Source organism: Gadus morhua, chromosome 19 (genome assembly GCF_902167405.1).
Source record: "Gadus morhua chromosome 19, gadMor3.0, whole genome shotgun sequence".
NCBI lineage: Eukaryota > Metazoa > Chordata > Actinopteri > Gadiformes > Gadidae > Gadus > Gadus morhua.
The window spans coordinates 12,455,128-12,480,850 of NC_044066.1; the positions used below are offsets into that span (position 1 = coordinate 12,455,128).

General features: G+C 45.0%; 3 protein-coding genes across 4 annotated transcripts; 2 read left to right on the forward strand and 1 right to left on the reverse strand.

Annotated features, from left to right (window-relative positions):
• Positions 1-385: 385 nt before the first annotated feature.
• LOC115531857 (low affinity vacuolar monovalent cation/H(+) antiporter) lies at positions 386-10,413 on the forward strand. 2 transcript variants are annotated; one of them, XM_030341180.1, is made up of 20 exons: positions 386-596; positions 2,364-2,564; positions 3,053-3,189; positions 3,618-3,732; positions 4,147-4,263; positions 4,369-4,430; positions 4,677-4,868; positions 5,222-5,407; positions 5,575-5,674; positions 6,167-6,308; positions 6,546-6,729; positions 6,998-7,097; positions 7,479-7,597; positions 7,811-7,848; positions 8,129-8,352; positions 8,540-8,670; positions 9,037-9,131; positions 9,583-9,661; positions 9,755-9,863; positions 10,130-10,413. In XM_030341180.1, exons 1-20 carry the CDS (start codon positions 521-523, stop codon positions 10,201-10,203), a joined length of 2,481 nt encoding a protein of 826 aa, XP_030197040.1. In that variant the 5' UTR covers positions 386-520; the 3' UTR covers positions 10,204-10,413. The 2 variants fall into 2 exon arrangements, with proteins under 2 accessions (XP_030197040.1, XP_030197039.1); XM_030341179.1 differs by having other exon boundaries at positions 387-596; positions 8,537-8,670.
• Positions 10,414-10,569: 156 nt separating this feature from the next.
• klhdc10 (kelch domain containing 10) lies at positions 10,570-18,213 on the reverse strand. The gene is made up of 9 exons (XM_030341181.1): positions 17,963-18,213; positions 16,307-16,528; positions 15,769-15,923; positions 15,271-15,419; positions 14,945-15,029; positions 13,775-13,841; positions 13,337-13,384; positions 12,891-13,030; positions 10,570-12,419 (listed from the first exon to the last, which is right to left on the reverse strand). The coding sequence occupies exons 1-9, from the start codon at positions 18,051-18,053 to the stop codon at positions 12,210-12,212; spliced, it is 1,167 nt and encodes a 388-aa protein (XP_030197041.1). The 5' UTR covers positions 18,054-18,213; the 3' UTR covers positions 10,570-12,209.
• Positions 18,214-19,104: 891 nt separating this feature from the next.
• zc3hc1 (zinc finger, C3HC-type containing 1) lies at positions 19,105-25,723 on the forward strand. The gene is made up of 10 exons (XM_030341182.1): positions 19,105-19,323; positions 19,889-19,988; positions 20,189-20,339; positions 20,434-20,517; positions 20,698-20,825; positions 21,192-21,331; positions 21,422-21,701; positions 23,915-24,103; positions 24,361-24,573; positions 24,829-25,723. Exons 1-10 carry the CDS (start codon positions 19,190-19,192, stop codon positions 24,898-24,900), a joined length of 1,491 nt encoding a protein of 496 aa, XP_030197042.1. The 5' UTR covers positions 19,105-19,189; the 3' UTR covers positions 24,901-25,723.

Genomic DNA, 25,723 nt, shown 5'->3' on the forward strand with positions numbered 1-25,723 from the left:
TAATTAAATAAATTAAAATGAAGAAAAAACATCATTCTCAATTCACAATAACTATGACTAAACCTAAAAACCATGTCGTTGGTAACGGGCATATATGATTCTGTGGTGGTGACACGGCCTATGTATTTGCCTGCTATAAATTGTAGGAAATAAAAAGAATAACTATTGCAAATTAAAGATTGAACTCGGTATTAGTTCGCCCTTTACTTTTGGGGGTAGAGCACGATAAGAAACAACAGAAATCCATAATTGACTAACTTATTATTACTTTTTCTTTTATTCTTTTTGAAAGACGGCCTACAGATGAAGATAAAATATTTTATTCAATAAACTAACACTAAGCAATTGATCATGAAGAGCTCATCAGAGGAATAGATAAAAACGCATCCATTCATGAAGCCATCGTTTTGGTGAACCGTGCAGCTCCAGTAGAACAGCACGCGCTCTGTACGACGGACCGACATGGTGGGACAGAGAGGGACTACAGCAAACACAACCACAACCTCCGACGACCAAAAACATGTCCCAAAACACTGCGCTACTGCTGCCAAATGATGTAGAAACTTTAAGGAGGAGGTCTGCAGCCAACAGCCCAGGTAAGGTCCAACAGTCGGTACTGTCAGCGTTTATAGTTGTTGCGTTTACCTGTAGCATAAAGTTTAACACGCGTAGGCCTACTTGTGCGTTCAACAAACATGGAGTCCTATGGACTTTTTGGAAGTGTACGTTTATAGTTCGATTTTTTCTTTTTAATACAATTATAATACGAACTTTTAACTTTATAATTTGGCATTGTTTTTTTCAAATTTGGCCTCAAATTATTATAGTATTGATTGATTGTGTCACCTGCGTCTCTACGTCACACCAGCCCATGCCATTATGATCGTGTTAGCGATGTTTCTAATCGGTCCTTCAAACATGGTGTGTTTCCTAATGCGTTACTTTGACACCCATGTATGAACATTAGTTTTTTTTTGTGATTTGGGCGTTTTCTACACTGACCTTGTGTGTGGTGTTAATTGAGTGTTCTCTTTATTAAGTGCATTTTGAGTTGCATAGGCCTACTTGAAGGATCTCCCTTTAAATCTCGATGCTTGTTTAGAGTTCATCATCGCTGTTTAAACTTGAGGTGCCTTATACTTATAGGCACCTGATTTCATGTCTTAAATCTCAATAAAATTGCCTGCTATTATTTATTTTTTAGCCCAGCACTGAACGAGTTTTGTAAAATTCCAATGTCATTTTTTGACCCATGCATAATTCAATTGGTTATGGGATTTGTAGTAGACTCCGTGATGAAAAACGTAGCATCGTGCATGACTGTCAGGAGTTTTTGGTTCGTCACAGACCGGCCTGGCGTCAAATTACTTCATAATAAATCGAGAAACGCACCTCTGAACACTGATCCTGGTCTATTCATTAGTTTCTGATGAGATTTCAAGTTTATTGTCATTTTTAGAATCATAGAATGAGTAGTAGTCATTCATTTCAGGCATCTAGAGTAATGTCAATACAAATACAAAAAAACAGAATGGACATATTTTAATAACAAAGCGTTTTTATAACACATTTTTATATGTTTGGAGTTGTTTTAACGTTATTGCATATTTTGAACTTGAAATAAAGTTTTTAAGTCGCATTATTTATTCTCCAGGAACTAATTATCATTATTGCCAGTCACAAACCTTTATAAAATCCTGACGTTGTGTGTGTGCAAAAGATGGATAGCAGTAGTTGATGTCAACATTACTTGATTTTATATTTTCATTAAAAAGAAAGTATGTGAAGAATAATATTCACATTCTAATCCTGAACCACTGTTATCATTCTGACATTTTTGTGGAAATTACAGCATCAATTCTTACAAGGAAAAGAGATAAGGAAACCGCAGAATAAACCTTAAGACCTATGTTTAGAACTTTGTATGCACTTACTGTGTGTTGTATGTCCTGGCACTTAAAGATGGAACCTGGCATTGTGTAGCGTCTAAAGCTATCTTTTGTTGCATACGTGAATGAACATCTTTACTGTACCGACAGCGATTTATTGTTATTTCTCTTTCTTCTGTCAAATGTACTTATTGTAAGACGTTTTGGATAATGGCGTCTGCTAAATGGCCTAAATATAATAGTAACTTAAAGTAATACAAAAGCAGAGCTGGTCTGCAGAACACCTGCTTGTAAAGCTTCAGCAAAGTGTTTATCGTCTTGTGCTGTGATTCCTCCCATGAACTCCATGCCAAGGTTGTTATCAAACAATTCCTTGCCCTTGAAAATGATTATGGTCCTGCTAAGGGTATTGTCAATATCTCCCACAACAGCCAAGTCTGACATCACCCATCCATTATGCCCCCGACTATTCAGACCGCCGTGACAACCCTGAGCAGCAGCAGCAGCAGCAGCAGCAGCTGCATCCTCAGCATCCCTGGCTGCCACGGCAACCGTCTCCAAGCGAAAGACCATCAGTCGGCCCCAACGTCCCAGAGCTTGGCGAAATGTCCTCTCAGGATCCTTCTCAGTTCCTTGGACTCTTTACGCCCAAATGTTACCTGGCCGTCCACAGAGGTGAGGAGCCCTTTCTGGGTAGCTGTTCGCCTCTAGACCAGTGGTTCTCAATTTGAGGGGTCGGGACCCTGAAGTGGGTCCCAGCAGGGGAAGATGGAGGCTCACAGCATGCAGAAGAGCGAAATGTGTTTGTCCAATACATTTTTATAATTTTTATTATAAAAATTGTGCAATTGTATTTTCCATAGAAAATGGGATTGCTACTGCTAGTGAACAGTGATTGACAGGTGAAATGGTTTCCGCAAACCAATCAGGGTAAATTGGTCAGTAATAAGCCGGGTATGGTCTAACATCTAAATGGTCTCATACAGAGATGCAGGCATGCGGTCAACTAGAACCAATATTCTCACATAGCATTTCTGATAACTAGTGACGGATGGCAATGACATTCCTTACAAACGACCCTCTCAAATGATAGCCATGAAGACTCGCCTGCAGCACCCGCTGACGTGGCTCTAACCCAACCTCTGTCTGTGTGACCCACACAGGGGGCCAGTTTGGCACGCCGGCCTGCTCCACCTCCACGCAGTGCAGTGACGAATGCTGGCGCGACGCCGACACCGCCAAGGCCACCATCCGGGCTGAGAACGAGCTGGAGGCCAACAGAGTGGCCAACAACTACAAGGTGAAGCATCGTCTCCAAAAGAACACCGCCCCTGCCCCATACTCCTTCATAAAATGTCTCATAGGGGCACGAGGGAGCGGTTTTCTCCCACTTTTTATACCTCCCTCCCTCCCAGCATGACTTTGAATGTGCAACATGTAAAAGTATTATTATGAATTGTTCAGTGATGTTAATCCTTATTTCAAACTCAAATGTGTATAAAAATACTGTTTTGATCTATGCCCCAATGGTTTCGTGGGCCAAAAAGTCCTTGGTGTCACAAAATTTTTTCTATTGAAATGTAAAACCTAGGTCTAATGTGAGGTGATGTGTGTGTGTGTGTGTGTGTGTGTGTGTGTGTGTGTGTGTGTGTGTGTGTGTGTGTGTGTGTGTGTGTGTGTGTGTGTGTGTGTGTGTGTGTGTGTGTGTGTGTGTGTGTGTGTGTGCAGTTTGGCTTCAGGAAGTGGAAGAGCCATGTGACGGAGAGGCCCCTGGAGGACCGATCCGTTGAGGTCCGGGAGCTGTACTCCGAGCTCAACGTCGTCAAGCCAAACGCCGGCAGAGGTCTCGCATGTCTTCTTCTGTCTTTTTCCTATCTTTTCGCACCCATCCAAACATCCTCTCCCCCTCTATTTGCTCAACTAAGGCGCGCACACACTTAAATCGTCCATCATACTACACAAAACGCATTGATCCAAACTGCACAAGTTCCAGTTATTGTTATTAACATGCGCTCTATTAATAACCCTTAACCTTTCTACTGTTTTTTTATACTCCATACAAAAGCAGAACTGGAACGTTTTTCAGGAATAAAACGTCTCCATTCATGACTCCATCCATCCAGGGATTGATTTGTGAATGGAAACTAGAAAGCCATTAGAGGTCGCTAAAGGAAAGAGGGCTTTAGGGTTTTACTTTATTTAAAGTGTTCCATTCCCCCTAGTCTATTCTGTTCATCACTGTTTTCCTTTATTTCAGGCTATGCGGTCACTTGTGGAAACGTGTTCTACGTCGTCATGTTTGGCTGGTGGATCTCGTTGAGCTACTTCTTGTTGTGTCCCATCATGTATCTCACTATATGTGGCGCCCCCTACGGTCTGTGACTCTATGTCTGTGTGTCAATAACATGTCTGATTCATGTGTCTGGTAGATCCTCTCTTGAAGACGGTTGGAGACGTTGACGAATTATTTACTTTTCAGGGAGATTATGTTGGAAGCTGACCTGCTTCTTCATGTGGCCGTTTGGAAAGTCAATAGAGAAGGTAGAGTAACCTTTTTCAATGTCCTCGGGTTCATCTAATAAAGAAGGGTCGGCAAAAGCAGGTTTCTACTGCTAACGAGTCCCAGAGGGACATGCAACACATGTGGGCTTGTTTATGCCAATAGACGACATGGGTGGATCCGTGGCGCCTAATTAGAATGAATTCCCCCTTACTCCTGTACCCTAAAAGGTGTACTCTAGTGTTCATCATATAGGGAACAATTGGAACACGGCCCTATGCTTGCAGGTCGGTGACGGCGGGACGCAGGGCCGGCCAAAGGTTCCCCACTGTGAGGCTATCCCTGTGGAAGGGGACGAGGAGGGCGGGGACCCCGACCGGGTCGCGGAGGAGGACGCCCCCCTGTGTGTGTCGTCCCCTCTGGCCGTGGTCATCCCTGTCCCAAGCCCCCCGGAGGACCGGCCCCCACCCCGGCTTTGGGTGAGGGAGGGGGGGTTGTACAAGATTTTAGGTTAAATTCGAAACGATATCGGCGATCAATTGGCCCTTTTCACACTCTGAATTAATAATTAATTTTATTAATGATTAAAATGACAGGAACAGGATGTAAATTAACACTACTAGTGACAAAATTAAAATGGTTAATTGTGAGGATGTTTTTCATTGATTTTTGTAAATTACCAATCTGTAAAATGCTATATAAAGAACTTTGTAAATGTGAGCCTCAGAAGTCGAGGCTCGCAAGATTTCGGCTGACTGTGTTTTTGAGCAGATCGGGTGAAACGGATGGTGATGGATTTCTCTCTCACGCTCACTCTCACTTAAATCCACAGTGTCGCTTCAGCACCTACGTGTGGCTGGTCGTGGCCTTCCCACCCCTAGCTGTGGTCCACTGCCTGGCCTGCTGCGTCTCCTGGCTGCTGGTGTTCACCATCCCCGTGGCCAAGATGAACGCCCGGACCCTCACCACGGTCCTGCTGCTGCCGCCGGAGAACGTCCAGATCCAGACGCGAGAAAAGGTACGGGGCTCAGTGCACCTGGTGGCCATGTTTGTTACCCCGCTTCCTGGGTTTGGGGGACGGTGGGCCTGATGTACCAAAAAGAATAATTGACAATTCCAGGGTTGATTATATAGAATTTAGCTGGTTGAGAATTTGATTGCAAGAATTTTTTTTTTTTTTCACAGACCTATATTTCTGATACCAAGGTGGTCCTGTGTTGCTATCAAGCCGTGAACTGGTATTATTATAAATATACTTTCCAGGGCATCAACATCTTTGCTCTCAGTATCCTTTTGTGCGGCAGGACCAAAGCTACTGTATGCCTCTTTGCATCATTTTAGTGAGGTGTCCAGGCCTGCTTCTCTATGGTCTTGATGAAATGCCTAAATAGGAAATGCTTTGGTTAAGATTCAAGTGCTTTAATTACGGTGTACTTTGTTAGAAATGCTGTTGCCATCTGTCAGCTTTTAGTGAGTGAAATGCTCTAAGAGAATATATATCTATCTCCTTTCTTATGTGTTTGCATTTATAGGAGATGATTAATTTAGACCGCTCCCAGCTCATTTCTGACACATCAGAGGATATTTTCCCTGATTTGGTTCACAATCAATCAGATTCGGGCACAAAGCCTCATTATAGCTTGACGACAGGTGGGTAAATGAACAAAAGGTCCAATCAGGGAGGGTCCCGGCTGTTTTAAGGAGTACATGGTGATCCACCTGGTTCCAGTCTGTTCACTACCTCGGCGCAGTGGTCCTTAAGTGGTCGCCCCTGCAGACATCCTCCCGCTGGTGCTGTCCACGCTGGTCCTGGGCTACGTGGACCGCAGCCACCGCTACACCAGCATGGGGGCCAAGTTCCTCACCTCCATCGTCTCCATCATACCGCTCTCCTACTACATCGGCATGGGCATCGCCAGGTAACGGCCCACAGCTCGGCCCGACGGCATGGAGGATGACCACAAGATATGCATACGGGATCAATGATGGAACAACTAGTGCAATTTTTTTTTAATTGGGACAAATGCAGAAAGTGTTTACATTTATATTTGATGATAAAAGATGATACAACTATAACGTGATTTCGTTTTTTGTCATTGCACAATTTGGTGTGTGTGTGTGTGTATGTGTGTTTGTGTGTGTGTGTGGCTCCACAGCATATCTGCCCAGAGCAACTTTGCGGTGGGCGCGGTGGTGAACGCCACGTTCGGCTCCATCACGGAGATCACCTTCTACATCACGGCCCTGCTCCAGGGGTACCACGCCCGGACCAAGTGCTTCGAGGAGCTGGTGAAGTCTGCCCTCACCGGGACCCTGCTGGGGTGTATTCTCTTCATACCCGTGAGTCGGCCGTCCTGTGGTTCCCCCCCCCCCCCCCGTTCGACGGGCACATTCTTCCCTGTGTGTAACGGACGTGGTTCGTGCCGTGTGATTTGAAAGATTTCCTCCACAAACCGGGGGAAGATTGTAAACTCTGTGTGTGTGTGTGTGTGTGTGTGTGTGTGTGTGTGTGTGTGTGTGTGTGTGTGTGTGTGTGTGTGTGTGTGTGTGTGTGTGTGTGTGTGTGTGTGTGTGTGTGTGTGTGTGTGTGTGTCCCCCCTCCACACAGGGTATCTGTATGGTGATCGGGGGCATCAAGCACAGTGAGCAGCGGTTCAACAGTCGCTCGGCCGGGGTGAGCTCTGCACTGTTGTTCATATCAGTAGGAGGTACGTACACACGCACAGCAGGTCCTTTGCAGGAGGAGGGAGCATCGATTCTCATTCAAGACCGATTTTATTCAATAACTTGTTTTGGTAACACTTTACATTGCTGTGTACTCGTAACAGTGGAGTTATACGTGTAATAGACAATAGTACGGCATGTAAAATCTCAACCCAAGTGCTGAACTTGCTCCCTCAGTCCCTATTGTTAACCTTATCCCTTATCCCCACTGTGTAGTTGGATGCTGTTCCGTACTGTGAAGTGTATGCTGTTATATAGAGTGACATTGCTTATTACACTGTAACCCGACACTCGTGTAGAGTAACACTAAACCCAAGTGGGATCCGAGCCTCACCCCTTCAGGTCTTGTGTCGGTGCCCTTGTAGGTGTGTTCGCCCCCACCCTCTTCACCAAGGCCTTCGGGAGTCTGGTGTGTGAAGGCTGCACCAATGTCCCGGGCAACGGCAGCGCGCCCTTCATCTGCAAGGACTGCTACTATGACTTTGTACGCTCCCTTTGGTTTTGCTGTTCTTTTCCATAAAACCAAAAGCCGCGGCCAGCTAGTGTGCAGAACCAAGATGGCCCGCTAGTTGAATGAGGCCAAAGTTCTTGCTATATTGGAATGCTTTTGTTGGATGTAAGGAGGCTTTGATATGTGAGGTGAATAGATCAACTTCAGAGTGATCATTTATTTATTTTGTTCTTTGTTTATTACCAGAGCCAGTCGAACCAGCAATGGATCCTTACCCACACAGAGTGAGTATTTCTGCCGAATCATTTTGTCCAGGCATCATTTGGCGAAACCTTATCAAAAGTTGATTAACCTAAAGATTTTGTCCAAAGTAAAGGTTAAAATTAGCTTTTCTTTATCTGACGAGCAGAAAAGTATTCATATTTATAACGATGTATGCATTTCTGAAGCATTAAGCAGCAAATATATGTAATTTGTTCTTGATCAATCATCGACTATTTGGATATGATTACTTACTTTCTGTGAGTCAGCACTAATGATAATAAATGTCTTGTTTCCCGCAAGGCCTCTGGTGTACACCATCGCCGTGCTGCTGCCCGTCGCATACCTCATCGGCCTCATCTTCACTCTGAAGACCCACAAACACATCTACGACATCCACGTCAGCGAGGGGCCCGGCGGGCAGCGGGGCCCCGGGGCCCAGGGTCAATACCCCCATGGAGGGGAGGGGCCGGAGGTCGCCACCTGCATCAACGCCGACTTCATCACCACTAGCTTCGGCACGAAAGGTAAATGTGTGTCTGTGTTTTTAAATGAATGGAAATCTTTTGTTTGTTATCGTTTTGATGTGTGTGTGTGTGTGTGTGTGTGTGTGTGTGTGTGTGTGTGTGTGTGTGTGTGTGTGTGTGTGTGTGTGTGTGTGTGTGTGTGTGTGTGTGTGTGTGTGTGTGTGTGTGTGTGCGCGTTCTCCAGTAGGCCACCATGTACTCCACTGGTCTCGATGGAGGGCCTTAGTGGTTCTGATCATCGCCACGCTACTCATGGCTGCCTGCGCTGACCTCACCACACAGAACATCCATCCTATATTGTCCTACAACATATCCCAGGTACGTTGTTGCCACACGCCCAAACTGGGCTGAAGCCCTCTAGTTGGCCGGTCGGGTACTGTGATAATGAAGAACATCGGTTGGATTGATTATTTTGTGTGTGCATGTAAACAGACTAGTATTCATTAGCTTGTACCTTGACATGTCAAGGTACAAGCTAATGAATACTAGTCTGTTTATATGCACACACAAATTAATCTATCAAGTTAGACTAAATTAACCTTTTTTTAATTGATTAGTCAGACAGCCTGGGGGAATCCTAGACGGGTTCAAGGAAGCCAAACGTCCAAAGTGGCCGTTGAACCGAGCTTCCTTTATGACACCATGTTGGGTGGTGATGTGAGACCGTCTCCTCTCCTCTTGCAGTACTTCATCGGGGTCGCGGTGCTGGCCATGGTGCCTGAGCTCCCAGAGATCGTCAACGGCATCCAGTTTGCCCTGCAGAACAACATCAGCCTCAGGTACACCTCTCCCCCATGAGCTGTCTGCTCACGGGACCACCTTCAACTATTTAAAGGGGTGGAATTATGCCACCAAGTGTGACTGTGATTACCCATTACAAGCCGTTTGAAAATCTGCCTTTCCCTGTGTTTTAGTGACGTCACAAGTGGGAGTGTCCGCCTAGATGTATGATGGCTAGGCTATCCATTATACAGCTTCTTAAATGGCTTGTTATGGCTCATCACAATCATACCTTGTGGCATAATAATACCCCCTTTAACCTTCCTGTTCAGTTTACCAAACAATTACAAAAGAACACTGCTTTTTTCTTATTGTGAATGGGCATAGAGTACGTCAGTTTCTAGTTTTGTGCGTTTTACTGTCGCTGTGTGTGGACAATGAACTGAATGCATCAGATGATGTCTCTGGTGCTCCACTACAAACGTGTGTGTTTTTACTTTTTCTCCCCAGCCTCGAAGTGGGCAGCTGCATCGCGGTGCAGGTCTGCATGATTCAGATCCCGCTGCTCATCCTCTTCAACTCCTTCTACGTAGGTCTTCACCTCTTCCAGCGGCAACCTCTGCCCCGTTGTTCGTTCCCTTTGTTCGCTGACCTCTACTGCGTGTCTCCCCCCCCCACCTAGGACGTGGGCTTTGTGCTGGTGTTCAGTGACATCCATCTCTGGGCCAGCATCTTCAGTGTCATTCTGGTCAACTACATTTTTATGGACGGAAAAAGTGATTACTTCCAGGGTATGTTTTGCATTACATCGTGACTTGGTATATATTTTTTGCAGATGAGGGAAGGTAGTTACCATGGTGGCCAGCAACCAACTGACATGCTCACTAGGACACACGCCAAGGAAATGACATTTAAAGGCTTTGAGATGACTAATTAAATGTTCAGTCTGCATTAAGTTCCCCCAAGTCAGCTAGTGTTTAAGAACAAGATGGCGATGAGGTGACTAAAACAGTTTGTCTAACCTTGTGCCCCTTTCCTGTAATGCGTTGGCCTCCAGGTACGGCCCTACTGATGGTGTACTTCATCCTACTGGCCCTATACTTCTTCGCTCCTTCACCTCGTTCTTGTTGATCTGCTTTGTTTATGAATTAGACTGTACTGTTCTGTAAGTATTTGTTTTTGTTGTTGGATTTTAAGACTTCTTTCTTCCAAAATATCTTGTGTTCTTATGCCTGGCGTCTGTAAATCTGAACTTTTAAAAAGTTAAAAGTACGGTAAAAGTGAGTAAATCAAAATGTGAAATATCAAGTGGTGATATTGTAATAAATGCATTCATTTCAACTTGGTATCTAACTTTGTAAAAATTTAAATTATATTAATCTTATTTGTATCACTCTGAATAGGTTGATTAGTGTACTGGTTTCTGAACTATTCTTTAAATGTCTGAAAGTGACCACTGGGAAAAACGAAACAAACCCTCAGTGAAATGACTCGCGATTCAAGTTACTGACAGTACATCTTTATTGATTCAAAGCACAACATTTATATATACACACACACGTCAACATCTTTTGGGCACCCTTTAAAATGAAGTCCCAAAATAAAAATCCTGGGGAGGTTTTGTCTGAAACATACAGAAGGGTACACCATGCAGCTAGTCGCCAGTTGCCAGAAAAGGATAAAATAAAATAAACCATGAAGGCAAAACCATGCATTGCTGGGAGCTGTGACGCAGCATACCGGCCCAACCGGAGATGCAGCTTAAACCTCGTCTAGTTAATAAAACCACGCCGCTCGTACGTGGTTCTATTTTTGGCATACGTTTCTCGTGAATCGCTTTTGTGTTTGTACTCTGATGGCACTCTGCATAAGCCTGTTGATCCTGAAACACTGGTTTTTGAGATGAGATATGGTCTAAACCTGGACCTGACGTCCACAAGACCAGGCCTACAATTATCTTTTGCAGTTTGCTGTTCAATTATTACTTGTGATGGAAGTATGGTTAAATGCCGTTTGGGATTTATGAAGACTCCTCTCCACTTTAAACATGCTTCAACAGATGAGTTGTCAAGATAAAAAGATGTAGGAAAGGCACTGCATTAAATAAATGAAAGGGAATTATTTTAAAAATCATCTTTTAGAAAAGTTTTTTTTTTTAGCAAAGCAGAGCTGAATGAACATTTATCAGAATTAAAGTTTATTGGAATAAAAGCATTTTTTTTAAGAGCACCAAATTCACAGTGATGTATGGTTAAGTGAAAAAAAGTAACCCAGAAATGCTGGACTGGTCAGAACAAGTGAGTCTCTCTGGCACACCTTTAACAGAACAAGTAGGTTAGGCCTACGCTGTATGAATTCCTACTCACCTCAAACTTTTGAATTGACGCCCTTATTAAGACTTAACAATGCACATTCATAGTAGGGCCCCCTGTTTAAACAGAATAATCCATGGCAACATGTATGCAAAACAAAAGTGCAGGAAAGGAAACAATAGTTGATAGGTAGATCACGTACACAACAAAATCCTTATTTTTTTCTCTTTAAATAAATACATCATGCAGCTGTTCATTTGAAACGGTTTCCTTAATAATTTAAAGTAAAAAGTTAAATGAGGGGCTGGTTAAAAATACAGATGAGAGAGATGGACTGCGCTGCAACGCGTCACTTTGTAGGGTAGTGTGCACGGGACGTAATATGGTGTCATTCCAAGTTGATGCAAAGGAATCTCAAGGAATATTGAATATTTCTATGCGTGTGTGTGCGTGTGTGTGTGTGTGTGTGTGGGGCTGTGTGTGTGGGGCTGTGTGGGGCTGTGTGTATAGCTGAATTATTCCATAAAACATTCCCTGTTATTTGCCGTCCCCCAATCGGTTAAGTGCAAAACTAAAAAAAAAAAAAAAATCGAAAAGGCATCCCAAGCCACTGGGTTTTTTTGGTTTTCAAGGCGGGGCGGCTACGCTAGGCAGGGGGAAAGGAGAGACCCCCCTCCAGCCTCACGATAAGACTTCCATAAAACGATTCCTGTGATCTGCCAGTGTCTCTTACATCCATCCATCCATCCATCCCTCCCTTCCTTCGAACCCTTCCCTTTCCCGCTCCGAATGTCCTGTTGTGGGGTGGGGGGGGGTAGGGATGGTTCATTTCAAGCGTTCGATGAGCTCCTGTGTGAGGCCCAGGTTGAGCAGCTCGATGGTGGGCAGCGTGGCCAGCACCGGGAAGGCCTTGAGCAGCCGCTCCCAGCACAGCTCCATCAGGCTGGGCACGGCCAGCCAGATCTTGAACAGGGAGCCCGTGCGCTTGTTCTCGTGGATGTTCACCACCCCGCCGTGGATGTACATGCAGCCCGCCTGGCCAGGGGGAGAGAGGGAGAGAACGTCAGCCGACGGCACAGTGGAAGGTTTCTGTACTGAGGGAGGCATAATACATATGGGGAACGTATGTGGGAAAATCGATTTGTATACAATAATTTGAGGACTACTGCTCGACTGATTTTTTTTTTCGTAATGTGCGCAAATACACCAAACGAGTAGCTTGTAGGGATCTGGTAACTTGTGGTAGCGAATGTCAAATGGATCACATTGTCGAGACTTTAGGGCGAGTTAACATTAATTCATTATTTCAGTGGCCGACTTGGTCCTCTATTGTTCCCCTTTTGACCTTAAACATAACTAAATCTTCTGGCTGTGGCCCATCCTTCCCGCTAATCTGAGTCGAATCGCCAGACAAATACCAAAATACGATTAGGACCAGAACCTCTCAGTTAATTTCTCATTTCCAGATATGAACACGCTAACTGTTTACGATTGTGTAGTACGGACCGGGGTGACGGCAGCGCAGTGGAAGTATGCCGGCTCTGGCATCATGGCCGGCAGCTTGCTCCACTGAAACGACTGCAGGTTAATCTTCCAGAGGTCGGAGAGAATCACCTCCCCGTTGTATCCGCCACAGATGTACACATCTGCGAAAAAAGAGCACCGCGAAGCTCAGGGATTAAGCTGTATTTGTACAGACAACCCCTGTATTTACATGGGGCAAATATACCGCATCCTGTTCAGACCACACACACACACACACACACACACACACACACACACACACACACACACACACACACACACACACACACACACACACACACACACACACACACACACACACACACACACACTTTGTTTCCAAAATATTAGTGGGGAAGGGTGATCATTCCTGAGAAGGGAAACAAGGCAAGGATAATTAGGGTTGAATGAATAAAAATGGTTCTCACCGTTTCGGATCTGCACGCAGCTGTGACACCTCCTGGGGGCAGGGTAGCCTGTTGGAGGACCACAGACGAGGTCAGTTGGATTAGGACACATGGGGGCTTTCACACTACAGGTTATTGTAGGGCCAAGAAAGTGTTTGCATAATGTTATTTTTAAGTGGATGAGGAACAAATTGAGACCTGGGCTTGCCGGCCCTGCCTCAGTCTCTAGGTCAATCACAGCATACCAAACAATGTTTGCCAGATTATTTTAGATGTTTGTAGCCTGGGGCTTGAGAACATAAGTGTGAATGCTTCGTCCAAGGCCAGCAGAAATCTATGTTAACATAGGTTAAGAACGTCGTGGGCTAACTTCAGCCTGGGGTTGAGCAGTGTATGGTGTAAAATCTCCAGTATAGGAGCAGGACCAGGCTTTAGTGGGAGGTTTCACATGACGCAGACCTATTTTGTCGTGGGGTTTCGTTGAGATCTCCTCCCACGAGTTTGTCTCCAGATTGTACGCATGTACCTGAGAAGTAGAAGGGAACAGGTACTTCAAAATAAAGCCATGGTGTTGTCCTAATCCCCCCGTGTGACGGCATAATACACAGCAAAGTGGCACAATAAACCCTTAAACACCACCACAAATAAAGGTTTTGCGAGGGGAAATTAAGTCAATGAGTTTGTGTACAGCTAACAAACCAATGTAAACAGCCATACAACCCCATTATACCACTTTTCCCTTCGCAAATACTCCTGAAGCGCATTTTTACATCTCCTTCACAAAACACGTGGACATTTTCACACCGAGTAATACACTCGTGTCAACACCGGTGTTACCGAGTATAAACGGTATCGACTTTGAAACTAGGTCAACCGCCATCTTCTCCGTCAACACTCCTCACACTCAGTGACAGCGTCTGGCAGCGCGCCAATTCTCGGTGACAGCGTCTTATAACGTTCTATACATAATATCACGGCCAAAAGCTCTGTGCGCCTCCGGGCGGCCGTAGCGCGGGAAGCCCTCGTAGGGATTTGGCTTCGCGGGTTTGTTTACCGGCGTTGCTATGGTTACCGGTCTTGTGTGTTCCAACGGTTTATTACGTATCTAATAAATCGCTGTCTAATCAGTACTTCATTCACTGCCTCTTCTGTGTTCATTACAACATTATGAATAGACTGCGTCGGGTTCTCCAACGTCTCTCCCTCTTCCACAACAGGTAAAGACGTACGGGTCTTTTGGTGTGAACGCATGGCAGCGTGCCTTAGATCTCTCAGCCGCAAACTGTCATGATTAGAATGTTCGGTGAGTGTCTATGATCTTCCGCACAGAGCAGAACTGTGGCCTATTATACACATTTTTATTTACTCGATTATAATAATTAATATAATTATATTATTCCGTGCAGCAACTGAAACGTCCGTGCAGTAATTGAAAAAAACTGCCTATTGTTGGCCAATAGGCAGCAATGTTTTGGCAGTGTTTGCCCCATTCGATTAGGCAGTACCCTGCGGTTAAAGAAACCGAATACGGCTGTTGGATTTTGATGGCAAACCCCCCGCCATTTTCAACGACATTATGGCTGGGCTTTCACTGTGCAAGCTTTACGTCCAGCTCAGAGTTCAACGCACCTTGTCCAGAGGATACGAGGTCCAGGATGTCCCGCCTCCCAGGATGTATATCCTATGTCCGTCGTGTGCTATCTCATGCCTGTACCTGAGACACAAACATGCAAAAAAATGTTTTAAAGTCTATCACAAAATCCACATATGCCTGCCGTTTCTCTTCCTCTCGCATTCTTTCCCTCTGTTGAACAGGCCAAAATAGTGGAATGATACTCGATGTTCATTGCCCCCCCCTCGCTCTCTCTCTTCGCCACTCACCAGCGACTTGTTATTCTTCATTCAGTATAAATGCACCGTTATCTGGGATTCAATAGAACGGAGAACCAACCTACCGCTCCTCGGGCAGGTCGTGGGGGGGGTTATTGGGCTTCAGATGGGTCCACTCCCTGGTGGTCAGGTCCAGCCTGTGCAAGTCTGTGCTATAAATGTAGCCCGTAGTCCCCCCGAACACGTACAGGTGGCCGTTTATAATGGCCATCGCCTGCAGGGAGAACACAGATTATTATCATGCCTAACCCGAATTAAATGTCACTCCTAATGAAATGAAATCGAAAGTGCCCTGGCAAAACAAACTGAAGCCTTTTTAATTTGAGTAAGACTGGTTGAGAGGCTACTGCCACGCTTGGCTGTTTGGTCACATTGGGGAATACCTCTCTGTATGCGTGTTAGGAAATGGGTTTCCGTATTCGTGCAAAGCCTTGGATTTGTTTTCATGTCAATGGTGCAACTTCTGTTTTTTGTATAGGAAACCGCTTTGTCACAACACCATGTCACGAAAGCATGTCAGCATACACAGTGTCCACAGAGCCAGTTCCAAACAGGTACCGTACCTGTCCGTAGATTCTGTTTGGCTTCTTCCCCCGGCAGTTCAGCAGAGACCAGCGCTTATACTTAACGTTGCAGACGTGCACGTCGTTCCCGTTGTTTTCCCCGAACGGGATGCCCGTGCCTCCGAAAACCAGCAGGTTGTTACCGTGCAAAACAGCTGAGGTGACATGATAACAAAAAACATATATTACTACCCTCCTTTAGAAATATATGGCATTGATCCAAAGCACTTAAATGTATCCAGAGGAGGTCAATTCAAAGTACAGATGAAAATAGAAGAATTGTTGAGGAAAGCCTTATCGGGCATTTATATTCCATAAAGGATTTTCAATGGTCAGAGGAACGGTTCACGTCACTCCCTGTGGAGCACATATGACAGAGAGCAGAGGCACTGCTGATGGCGACTCATCATTGTCAGGGCAGCCCTGATGTAAGGACTCCTCCCAGTCCACATCCACCGGCAAAAACATGAACACATAACACAACGCGTCACAGGGCTGCTGCTGCGCCCTCCAACGGCCTCGCAGCCGGGCGACTCACCGGACATGGAGGCCAGCTCGGTGGGCATGTAGCCCTCCGTACGGATCTGCTGCCAGGACCCCGTGGCGAAGTGGTACCGCCACAGCTCCCGGAACAGCGGGTAGTCCTCGTTCTCCGGGCCGCCCGACTCCTCGTAGTCCGGGTTGTAGCCGCCGAACACGTACAGGTTGGTGTTGTCCGCCACGCAGCGGTGGCCGCTCCGGGCGGGCGGCGTGCGCTGCCCTGGAGGGCAATATGGAAGGTCAGTAGGAGAGGGGACAACCGAGTAAATAGAGAGATGGTACGCACTACGTTAGCAGGAAATAAGGGGACGACAGAGGTGTTTTGGGGTATGGGATTACGCAGCTTGCCCACTGCATCCGTCCGTCAACGGACGACGGAAGGCGTGTCTGGCGGATAGGGGAGCGGTATTTGCCGACGGAGCCATGATCTGATTGGCCGACGGATCCGTTACAGCCGGAAAAGTAAAAATGTTCTCAACTTCTGGACGCAAGAGATGTAGCCGACGGAACGGACGAACCCACAATGCATTTCGGGATCGCCCCTCTTGCAAAGTCAATTAGATCCGTCAACAGATGGATGCAGTTGGCAAGGAGTGTTAGTATGAACATGGATTATTAAGTAGGAAGGAGTTATGCTACCTTGTAGTCGTTGCCAAGAGGTACCTGGGTAGGCCTGACCTGTTCATAGTTTACATGACGGTTGAAGGCATCCGGATTAGAGGACAAGAAACCACTTGGCGGGTATCATGGCCCACTTAAAATGTCTTGTCTTAATAACCAGCAATGGTTCTTGGACATTTCAGGGTTCACAGTACACTGTGGACCCTGTATAATTTGAAAGAGTCAGAAGTCAGCAAGTCACTGTGGAGTTTCCTTATACTTCCACTCACGTTGCAGTATTTAACTTGGACTGGATAAGAGAACTTCAAAGTTGTTTTCGCTATGATAGGTAAGATACTATTACAGCACTGACCTGTTAGAATCATTAACTAAAAGGTGTTCCAGAAAAATAAATAGCCAAAAGTAGTCCTTATTTACACTGAAAGATGCTGGTATGACCTCAGTTAATAATTAAGAACGATGTGGATTCCCAACTTTAAACTGACAATTTGTCTACCAAATGTCACACGGCTTAATACTCCTCTCAATCGTTGACGCGTAAACAGCCATGCTATTAACAACACGACTGCATACTTTCGATTTCAATAATAAGTTATTAAAAAATGACGGAGCAGCTGGATGAACCAAAAAAATGACCACCGTAAATGAGTCGATCCAGAGACCGAAAGGTCCGACTCATTAACGGTGGTCATTTTTTGCTTCATCCAGTTATCAATGGTCGAGCTGAGAGGAGCATCGCAATTTAAATTGATCATATGTATGAAATTTCCTATTTTATCTTCACTAGCCAGACTCATAGTAAAGATCATAACAGGATCGGAGTGTCAATATCGCAAGGGTATGTTGATTTAAGTCATTTGTGTACCCAAGTGGTAAAACAAGACATTTTAAACAGTCATAGTGTTGAGCGTGACCCATATGTGAATCGGAGAGCGCATATATCTCAGAATTATGTTAATAACATGTCATTTGTTTGCTGGAGCTGCTGTGGTAACGTTAGCCGCTAGCACGTCGTGCTAGTGTCGGTACAGACCTGCTAGCGACAGACACAGCGGCGGCCTCCCGGACACTTTCTCGAATTTATTCAGCTGCTCCGGACTTCGAGCTCCTTCAGCGTCCGACATGGTCTCCCCGTTACAATCCAGTCCAGGGAAAAGTCAAAAATGCAGTCAAAACTCTTTAAAGTGCTGGTAAAACATTATCAGTCAATATACATCCCCGGTCGTCAGGCCATGGAGGGTTTCACCCTGCCGTCAGAATCGTCCAATCAGAGGCCGTGTTACTAGTTTCTATACCTCGTCAGACACTGGGCCTGTGTGTCCTTTTGCGCGTGAGCGTATGTGTGTGTAAGGGGGTGTGTCAGCGCGCGCACAGTGTGAGTGTTTTAGTCTGAGTCACATGGTGAATCAATCCACAACAATTCATTCTTCAACATCATGCAGCACAACCTGGCTGCATCATACATCATACATCCATCGTATATGATCTTGTGAAAATAAATCCGCTCTTGTTTTTCTGTAATTAACGACATAATTGTCTGAAATAAAACATTTTATGGAATTAAATGCAGCCGTTATTTTTTTCTAAATAACAAGTTTATTATCTCAGTAAAATATTCTGTTCCGTTTTCTTAACAAACGAGATGCCTCAAAATCATATGCATAATCTTATATATCCGTGAAGTATGCCATATAAGATCCTGGAAAAACGCCACATGTCAAGCAGATCGGAACGGGCTTTCTGTCTGAATGACCACCAAAGTTCTGGGGAAGATTTTCTCAAGTGAATGCATGACGCTTACGTAGCAATGAGCCCAGGAAAGTAGAACATAACTGAGCCTCTTGGAGCACAGCAAACTACGTCGAAATAACCGATCAAGGGTTTCTATAAGTTATTTGTGTAACACACGAGTTATAAGTAAGCCCAGAAAGTCAAAACATAACACAAACCAGCTATTAACAATATTACGGCTGGACTTGGCTTAATTTTTTTGTTTCATAACATTATTTGAATATTAAACTAAAGCATTCCATTCATAAACAAGGTGTCAAGCAAATTCGTATCTAACAAATAAATTGTTGTTGTTCAGTCGGTATATTTAAAATATTTTCGCGTGTTTTTGACACAGACTTTCTGAATGTATTAATGAGGTTGGGACATCGTGTTCCCGTCTGCTGGACACGTTGAGTCGAAGGGGGAACCCGAGACAACAGTTCACAGCTCACTTTTCCCGGGGAAGAGTTAGAAGTTAGCACGAATCATGGCGACCATCAGCAGTCGTGGTGTTCGACTTGGAAACTCAAACCAAGGAATGTCTTCATTTACTTCTCCGGAGAAAGTGCGAGAGCTTCTCAGTGGAGGCGTTTCTTCCACGGACCAGACATCTATCAATAGGTATCAAATCGAATGCGATCTCTGAAAGAATAGGACGCATAAGTTGGTGTTAGCTAGTTAGCCTGCCTACTGCTAAGCAAGCAGCCCGCATCAGTGCAAGTGAAGATGGAATTTTCAGAGATCCATGGAGGCTGTATGCCCCTGTTCCAGTGTGGTCTGCATGGTTGTTAATCAACGTTAGCAACATTGTATTCGTTTAGGACGAGCTGTGTTCGTTATGCTGTCAGTTCGGGGGACATGCAGAGAACAATTATAAACTTGATTCAAATGAATGCACATGTACTCCTGTGTTTTATAATTATATAATGTATTTATCTTTGATCGACGATGCAGATCGGATGATGACTAAAACGGATCAATAATGCGTTTGGAGGAATGTATTAAAAAGTGCTCGGAGTTACAAATCACTACGCATGTGTAGAGTCAGATCCTTTCATTGATTAAAAAAACATCTACAACTTTAAAAAACACTAGCTAATCAAACACGCATTGAGGAATGCTGTAAAGGATGTATGAAGGATTGAATGTAGATCTGAGACGTTTGCTGTGTTTATATTAATTTCAGCATACAAGGGAGCTTGACATATGTGGAACCCAGCACAACTCCGGCAACTTGTGTGGCAACCAACGAGGCTGCCTTTCTCTCCCGAGTGGAGTCCTTCTCCATATCCTTTATTTGGCATGTTCCTTTGCTGATTTTCAGAGAATAAGAAATGTACAAGGAGGACCTCTCATGGCCAAATGTTTGGTTAATTGAGGGGTTTCTCAGCATTACCATTTAATATGATTCACTCAACCGAATCATCATCATAATGTTTCTCATGTGTTGTCCAAACAAAATAAAAGGTTTCCTTAGCTTGTGTACTGTTTGCGATGGGCAGGTAAACCACGGGTCCTCTCCCCTCTAAAGTGTGCGCAATATGGCTGGATCAACGTAGGCTGTGATATGCTTAAATGCTCCAGCTGCCAGGCCTTTCTATGTGCATCTCTATCACCGACTTTGGATTTGGAAAAATGTGAGTAAAACACTATGGCTAAACATGACTAATATAGCCTACTAAGAGATTAGTGTTTGAGATGCACTGTCTAATCATTTTTTTCCAATCTAAGATGAATCCCGCATTGCAGAAATCTCCAGACAGTTGCAGTCACAGCATGAAAAGTTCTGCCCTTGGCCCGACTTCCCAAGCCCTGGTAGGAGCCAGACCTAAAAGAGTATTGCTCAGGAGACGAGCGATTTATGTTGTAATCAATTGAAACAAAAAGTTATTGATTTTTCTTTTGTTTGATCAGGTTGAGCTGTGTAGTTTTAAATTTGCTGTGTTTTTTGAAGGTGGTTGGCCTGCTGCATGTTTAGGTTTCCTTTCATTTCAGAGCGGTTCTGGCTGGTCCCGGCGTCGGAGCCTACAGCGTTGCTTAGTTCCTTCTTGGCCCGCTTCCAGAGTGCCTGTCTCCTGGAGCAGCAGCTGCCGGCCATGAAACCAGAGCTCCTAAAATCAATGGTGAGCAAGGCTTGCTCACCATGTCTACTAAGCTTGTGTTGATAAAAAGAAAGGATATCTTTGTAAATATTGGAAGAAAAAAAAAAAAAATTTCATAGAGATGCACGCATATTGCTGACCAATAATTAGTGTTATGAGCGACACCTATGACTATCCTACGCTGTGAAAAAGATCTGTTAAGAAAGTAAATCACTGACGAGTGCTTCAAAGATCAAACCTTTTGTCAATCTTTTTAACAAAAGTCCAGACCGCAACATTTGATCACAACACACATTTGAAGCACTACCCTGTTTGTATTCGAGCGTGATTAATCCCCTTTAACTCCCTGTTTTGGCCATGTTTTAAATGTGGTATGTTTTCTTGCAGTCTCTGACCGAGGATGTGATCAGCATTCTACTGCAGCTTATTGAGGGAGAGCAAAAGAAGCGGGGTCTGGCTCACTCGACCGACGCCCTGGCGATCCAGGTGGCTGCCTGTATTGTTTCTCTCTGTGGCTGGGCCGCTAGGTGAGTACATTTTGGCAGTAGTGACCCTTTTCTCTTTTAGATTCAGATTCCAGGTTAGATTCCAACCACCTATCTCTTAACCCCCCCCAGCCCAGCTCTGAAAGCCATGAGTCTGCCCATCCTCACCTGCTCCTTCTGCATGCGCAAAGTGGGCTTGTGGAACTTTCACCAGATGGAGGGAACAGTGACCGAGGACGAGGCGTTTTACAGCAGCCCCAGCCCAACCCCAACCCCTACCCATGCACCGGGCCAACTGTTGGGTGCGGCAGTAGCTCAGGAGGGCCAGGGGGACCAGTCTGTCACCTCCTCCCCCGCCAGCACGCCAAGGCGCATGGGGCTAAGGAGCCAGGACACCTCGCGCTCAGATCAGGTAACGGACGACTGTTGGATGTTTCTATGCTTTAGGGCGAAGTTTCTGTGGTACATGCTAAACAGGAGAGAGGAGTTTACGAGGAACTCCCATTCATGTGATTCATGTGTGTTTTGAGTGTCCTTTTGTTTTGTATGCGCGTATTCTCCCCACACACTCGCAAATAGAGTTGGGTATCGTTTGGGTTTATCCGATACCAGTGCCTACGCGGTACTTTTCAAACGGTTTCGGTGCTAAAACGGTTCTCGAACCGGTACTTAAAAAAACGAAACCGCACACACTTGCATATTATGAGTTTCACATTAAGCAGAAAGTCAGCGGACACTGAGTTGAATGGCAACGATGTTTGCTAGCCTACTTGATGCAAGATTTACGGTTGGCATTAAATTACCCGACTTACCCAAAAGAGGAAAGGCTGCTGTGAGTGCTGTGACTGATAAATATCTTTTTAAAAAATAAAAAGAATTACAAATAATTACTCGCTGAAAGCAGGCAGGCACGCAGCTGTACTGTTCGTGTTTACACTTGCGTGCATGGCGCAACGTTACTGCCAAAGTCAAATTAGGTAATATAACGCAGGTAAGCAAGGCAAACACAGGAGACGCCAACATTGTTTTCAACCGCTTGGTACCGCGCCAAAGTATTTGAAGCGAATAATCAACACTGTTTTTGATTTGTTTATTTGGTTTTGAACAGATAGTTTTGGATGCATGCATCGGCTTTAAGTTTGTTTGTTACTTTGAAATTACATTTGCTCGCAGCATGCACGCACGTTCATTCATTCACGCACGCATGCACCCACTACAACCTGCCGATCTTCAATCAAAACAACATCAAATAAGTGATGCCGCAGCGCGTTGACAAGTCAGTCTCGAGGGGCCCATAGGCTTTATGGTTTGAAAGCCGTGCCACACTCTTTTGCCAGTTGGCCTGAAATACCACGCCTCGCAGTCATGGACCTAGTCATACGGTTCATCTATCATTCAGTCACGTTTTCTGGAACGCCGCCATTTGCACGACCGATCTCGCCAAGTATGGCCGCCCACACTGCTCATCGGAATGTTAGAGAGAGAGATATCTGGAAAAAAATAATCGATTTTAGGCTCCTATCCATATTTGTTACCCCTAGTTTTTTCTAGTCCATTAGTATCGGCCTCACGCTTGCATCAAATCAATCTTCATGACGTATATATTTATTTAGTCCACAACCCCTCCCCATACAGTGGAGATATCTTGAAAGCGTTCAAGAGCACTGATGCCTGCCAATATGCTGTGGCTGGATGGGTGAAGGACGCTAAAGTGAGGCACTTGGCCACCAATAATCTTTATCTGATAATGGCCAAGTTAAGTACTATATATTTGTGACTTCTTGTGAACATTTTGTGGTGGGTTACTATCATTGATCGTTGAAATCAGTCATCAAATCATAGACGATAATTTCGCAGGGGACGCTTGGGACGAGTTTTCTTCACGATTCACTTTGTACCCACAACAAAACCCGATGGCTGGGACGATGTCAACATTGGGTATATGGAGCAGAACATAGTGGGTCATATGTCAACGTTTTTTGTATGCATTTTATTCATTAGTAAGCTACATGGATATGCCATCTTTCAAAACCTTTCATTACCTGGACTAAAGAGAATAAAAGAGCCCATCCTCATTGTTTGATTGTGGTCGTAGGTGTTGTTGTTGGTGCCGAGTTACCACTGACTCAGTGGGTCAGTGGGTGGGATCAGTCGTCAAGATCGCGGCGCAAAGCTACAGTGACGTCACGTGAACCAAACGAATAAAGAATATCGCAGTCGTAGTCGTACCATGCGTGTTTAGCGCAACATTGAAAAGGGTCCCGTCCCGTCTGAAACCGAGTCGCGCAGCGCTGCGTTCCGAACGTTATGTAATCAAATACACTGGTATGGCGGTATTTAGAAAAATCATACCCTAACGAAAATACACACCGTTATTCGGTGTGAACCGGTATACCGCCTAGCACTAACGCAAGTTGACACCGCAACACCATGGGGGCGGGGCAGGGGGCGTTAAAAAACGTCAGGCACCGTTATGAGGCACCGAAATGTGCGTTCTCATACGATCTCGTTACAGCCGTTTACGTCGGAACCGGTTCCCTACTGGAACCGAGTTTCGGTGCTCGACCCTACTCCCAGGTGAATCGTTTGACGACCATCTGGTGTTTCTGGTGGATTGTACGACAGGTTGAGAGCCCCCTGTCCGCCACACTGCTGCGATCCCGCAGCAAGGACTCCCCAGGCCCCAACGAGGAGCCACAGAGTGCCTTACCCAAGGGCAAGAGGCATGCGTCCGGTCGTGGGCGAGGATCTGAAGGCACCGCCAGTCCCGTGAACACTCCAAAACGCGTCCGGCTCTCCTCAGCCGGTGGCCCTGTAAGTGGCAGTGCCATAAATGTTGTGTTCACGTTCAACAATGGAACCATGGCAGAATGACAAGCCTCTATGTGTTGAAGGTGCTGTCGAGTTTAATTTGTATTGTGTTTTATGGCCTATATGATAATGGGTGTGTGGACATTGTGGTTCAGTTCCCATCGGCTTCAGACCTGAGGCTCTGTTAAAATTAGGATTTTCTTCTTCCTCTTTGCACGGAGGAATATGCTTTCAACCGTTTGCCTGAATGCTCTTTTCAGGACGGGCCTCTACAGAAGAATGTATTTGACCCACTGGCCCAACACAGAGACTGGTGCCCCTGGGTCAACGTGGTGAAGGAGGACACTAATCGAGGAGCCATCCCGCTGCTACAGGAAGACTCTGTGCTACATCAGCAGGGCTGGAAGGCCGCGCTGGACCTCCTCATACCAATGAAGAAGAACTCCAACCCCTCAAAGGGCAGTCCCGCACAGGCAAGTGTAGGACTTTGTAATTCGAAATGATGTGACAATATGCTTCGAACTAGAATGCTCTCTATCCATAAAGCATGCCATAATACTCTGTTTTTGGTATTGACATAGGAGTGGAAAGGGGACACGTGTAAATGAACAACATTCTATCTCCTCCCAAATTCTGATTTTGTTGGATATGATACGTTGGCATAAAGGGCTGTATCTTTTTGTGTTGTTTCTTGAGATCTAACAATTTGTCACGTCTTTGTCTTCCAGTGTCCTCAAGACAAGTCTAAAAGGGTGTTCGCCATATTCCGTCAGTGGCAAGTATCCACACCATCTCAGTAACGCCATGTCACCTTTATACATGTTCCAACACTCTTTTGCCCTTTTTCCACTTTGAGGTACAGAGTTTGTAGAGACTGAGGGGAGTGCTCCCTCACTCGATTAAGTGTCATAAGGCCAACTGAAGGGGGGTGGGGGGACCTGGTCAAGGGTTGGCTGGAGCAGACTCGGTTGGAGGGTTTTGTCGAAAGGATTATGTTTTCTGTGAACTTAGTGAAGTGTCTTATTGTAGTGCATGGATGACGAGAGGGATGTGAAAAGACTATGTTGCACGATAATACGAGAGCGCATCTGATAATACTTGGAACGGGCTCCAGTTTTCATGTCATGGAATCTATCCTTTACCTCGCAATGACTCCTGCTCTGGTACATCCATCACGAGATGTATCCCATTCTGGATTTCTATGAAATGCTGAAAAAAAAAGCATCCATACTTGTGACCAAGTCATCCTTTGGCTTCACACTGGATTTAAAAAATATGTTTACCTTCGATAAACCTCTTGAGCTCTTAAGGGTTATCGTGAACATACATTGGGTGGATTTCTTTGTTGTCTGTAGCCTGTTAACTTTACAGCTAATGATAAGACTAGTGATCCTTTTTTTAATTCTTGCATAAATGTTTTAGCCAGGTTGAACAAATTATGTGCCAGAATAACCTAAACATACTTGAAGGTTTTACTTTCATTGTGTGTAATGCTATTGGGTCCTTCTGTAATTTCCTCTCATTGCGAATGCAGTCTTTTTTCTTCTTTTTTTGTTTAACTATGCATGTACTTTCACCAGATTTTCAAGGGTTTTAATAAAATGCATTCGTACAATTTTGAAA

Bases quoted from the DNA above. Each gene is read 5' to 3' on its own strand.
- LOC115531857 (XM_030341179.1), top strand. From the start codon at position 521: ATGTCCCAAAACACTGCGCTACTGCTGCCAAATGATGTAGAAACTTTA. The intron at 4,431-4,676 runs GTAGAGTAACCT...CTATGCTTGCAG, and splicing joins TTGGAAAGTCAATAGAGAAG to GTCGGTGACGGCGGGACGCA. The intron at 4,869-5,221 runs GTGAGGGAGGGG...TTAAATCCACAG, and splicing joins GGCCCCCACCCCGGCTTTGG to TGTCGCTTCAGCACCTACGT.
- klhdc10 (XM_030341181.1), bottom strand. From the start codon at position 18,053: ATGTCGGACGCTGAAGGAGCTCGAAGTCCGGAGCAGCTGAATAAATTC. The intron at 13,031-13,336 runs GTGAGAACCATT...CTTTTTTCGCAG, and splicing joins CTGCGTGCAGATCCGAAACG to ATGTGTACATCTGTGGCGGA. The intron at 12,420-12,890 runs GTCCGTACTACA...CCCCCTGGCCAG, and splicing joins ACTGCGCTGCCGTCACCCCG to GCGGGCTGCATGTACATCCA.
- zc3hc1 (XM_030341182.1), top strand. From the start codon at position 19,190: ATGGCGACCATCAGCAGTCGTGGTGTTCGACTTGGAAACTCAAACCAA. The intron at 20,340-20,433 runs GTGAGTAAAACA...TTCCAATCTAAG, and splicing joins GACTTTGGATTTGGAAAAAT to ATGAATCCCGCATTGCAGAA. The intron at 20,518-20,697 runs GTAGGAGCCAGA...CTTTCATTTCAG, and splicing joins GCCCGACTTCCCAAGCCCTG to AGCGGTTCTGGCTGGTCCCG.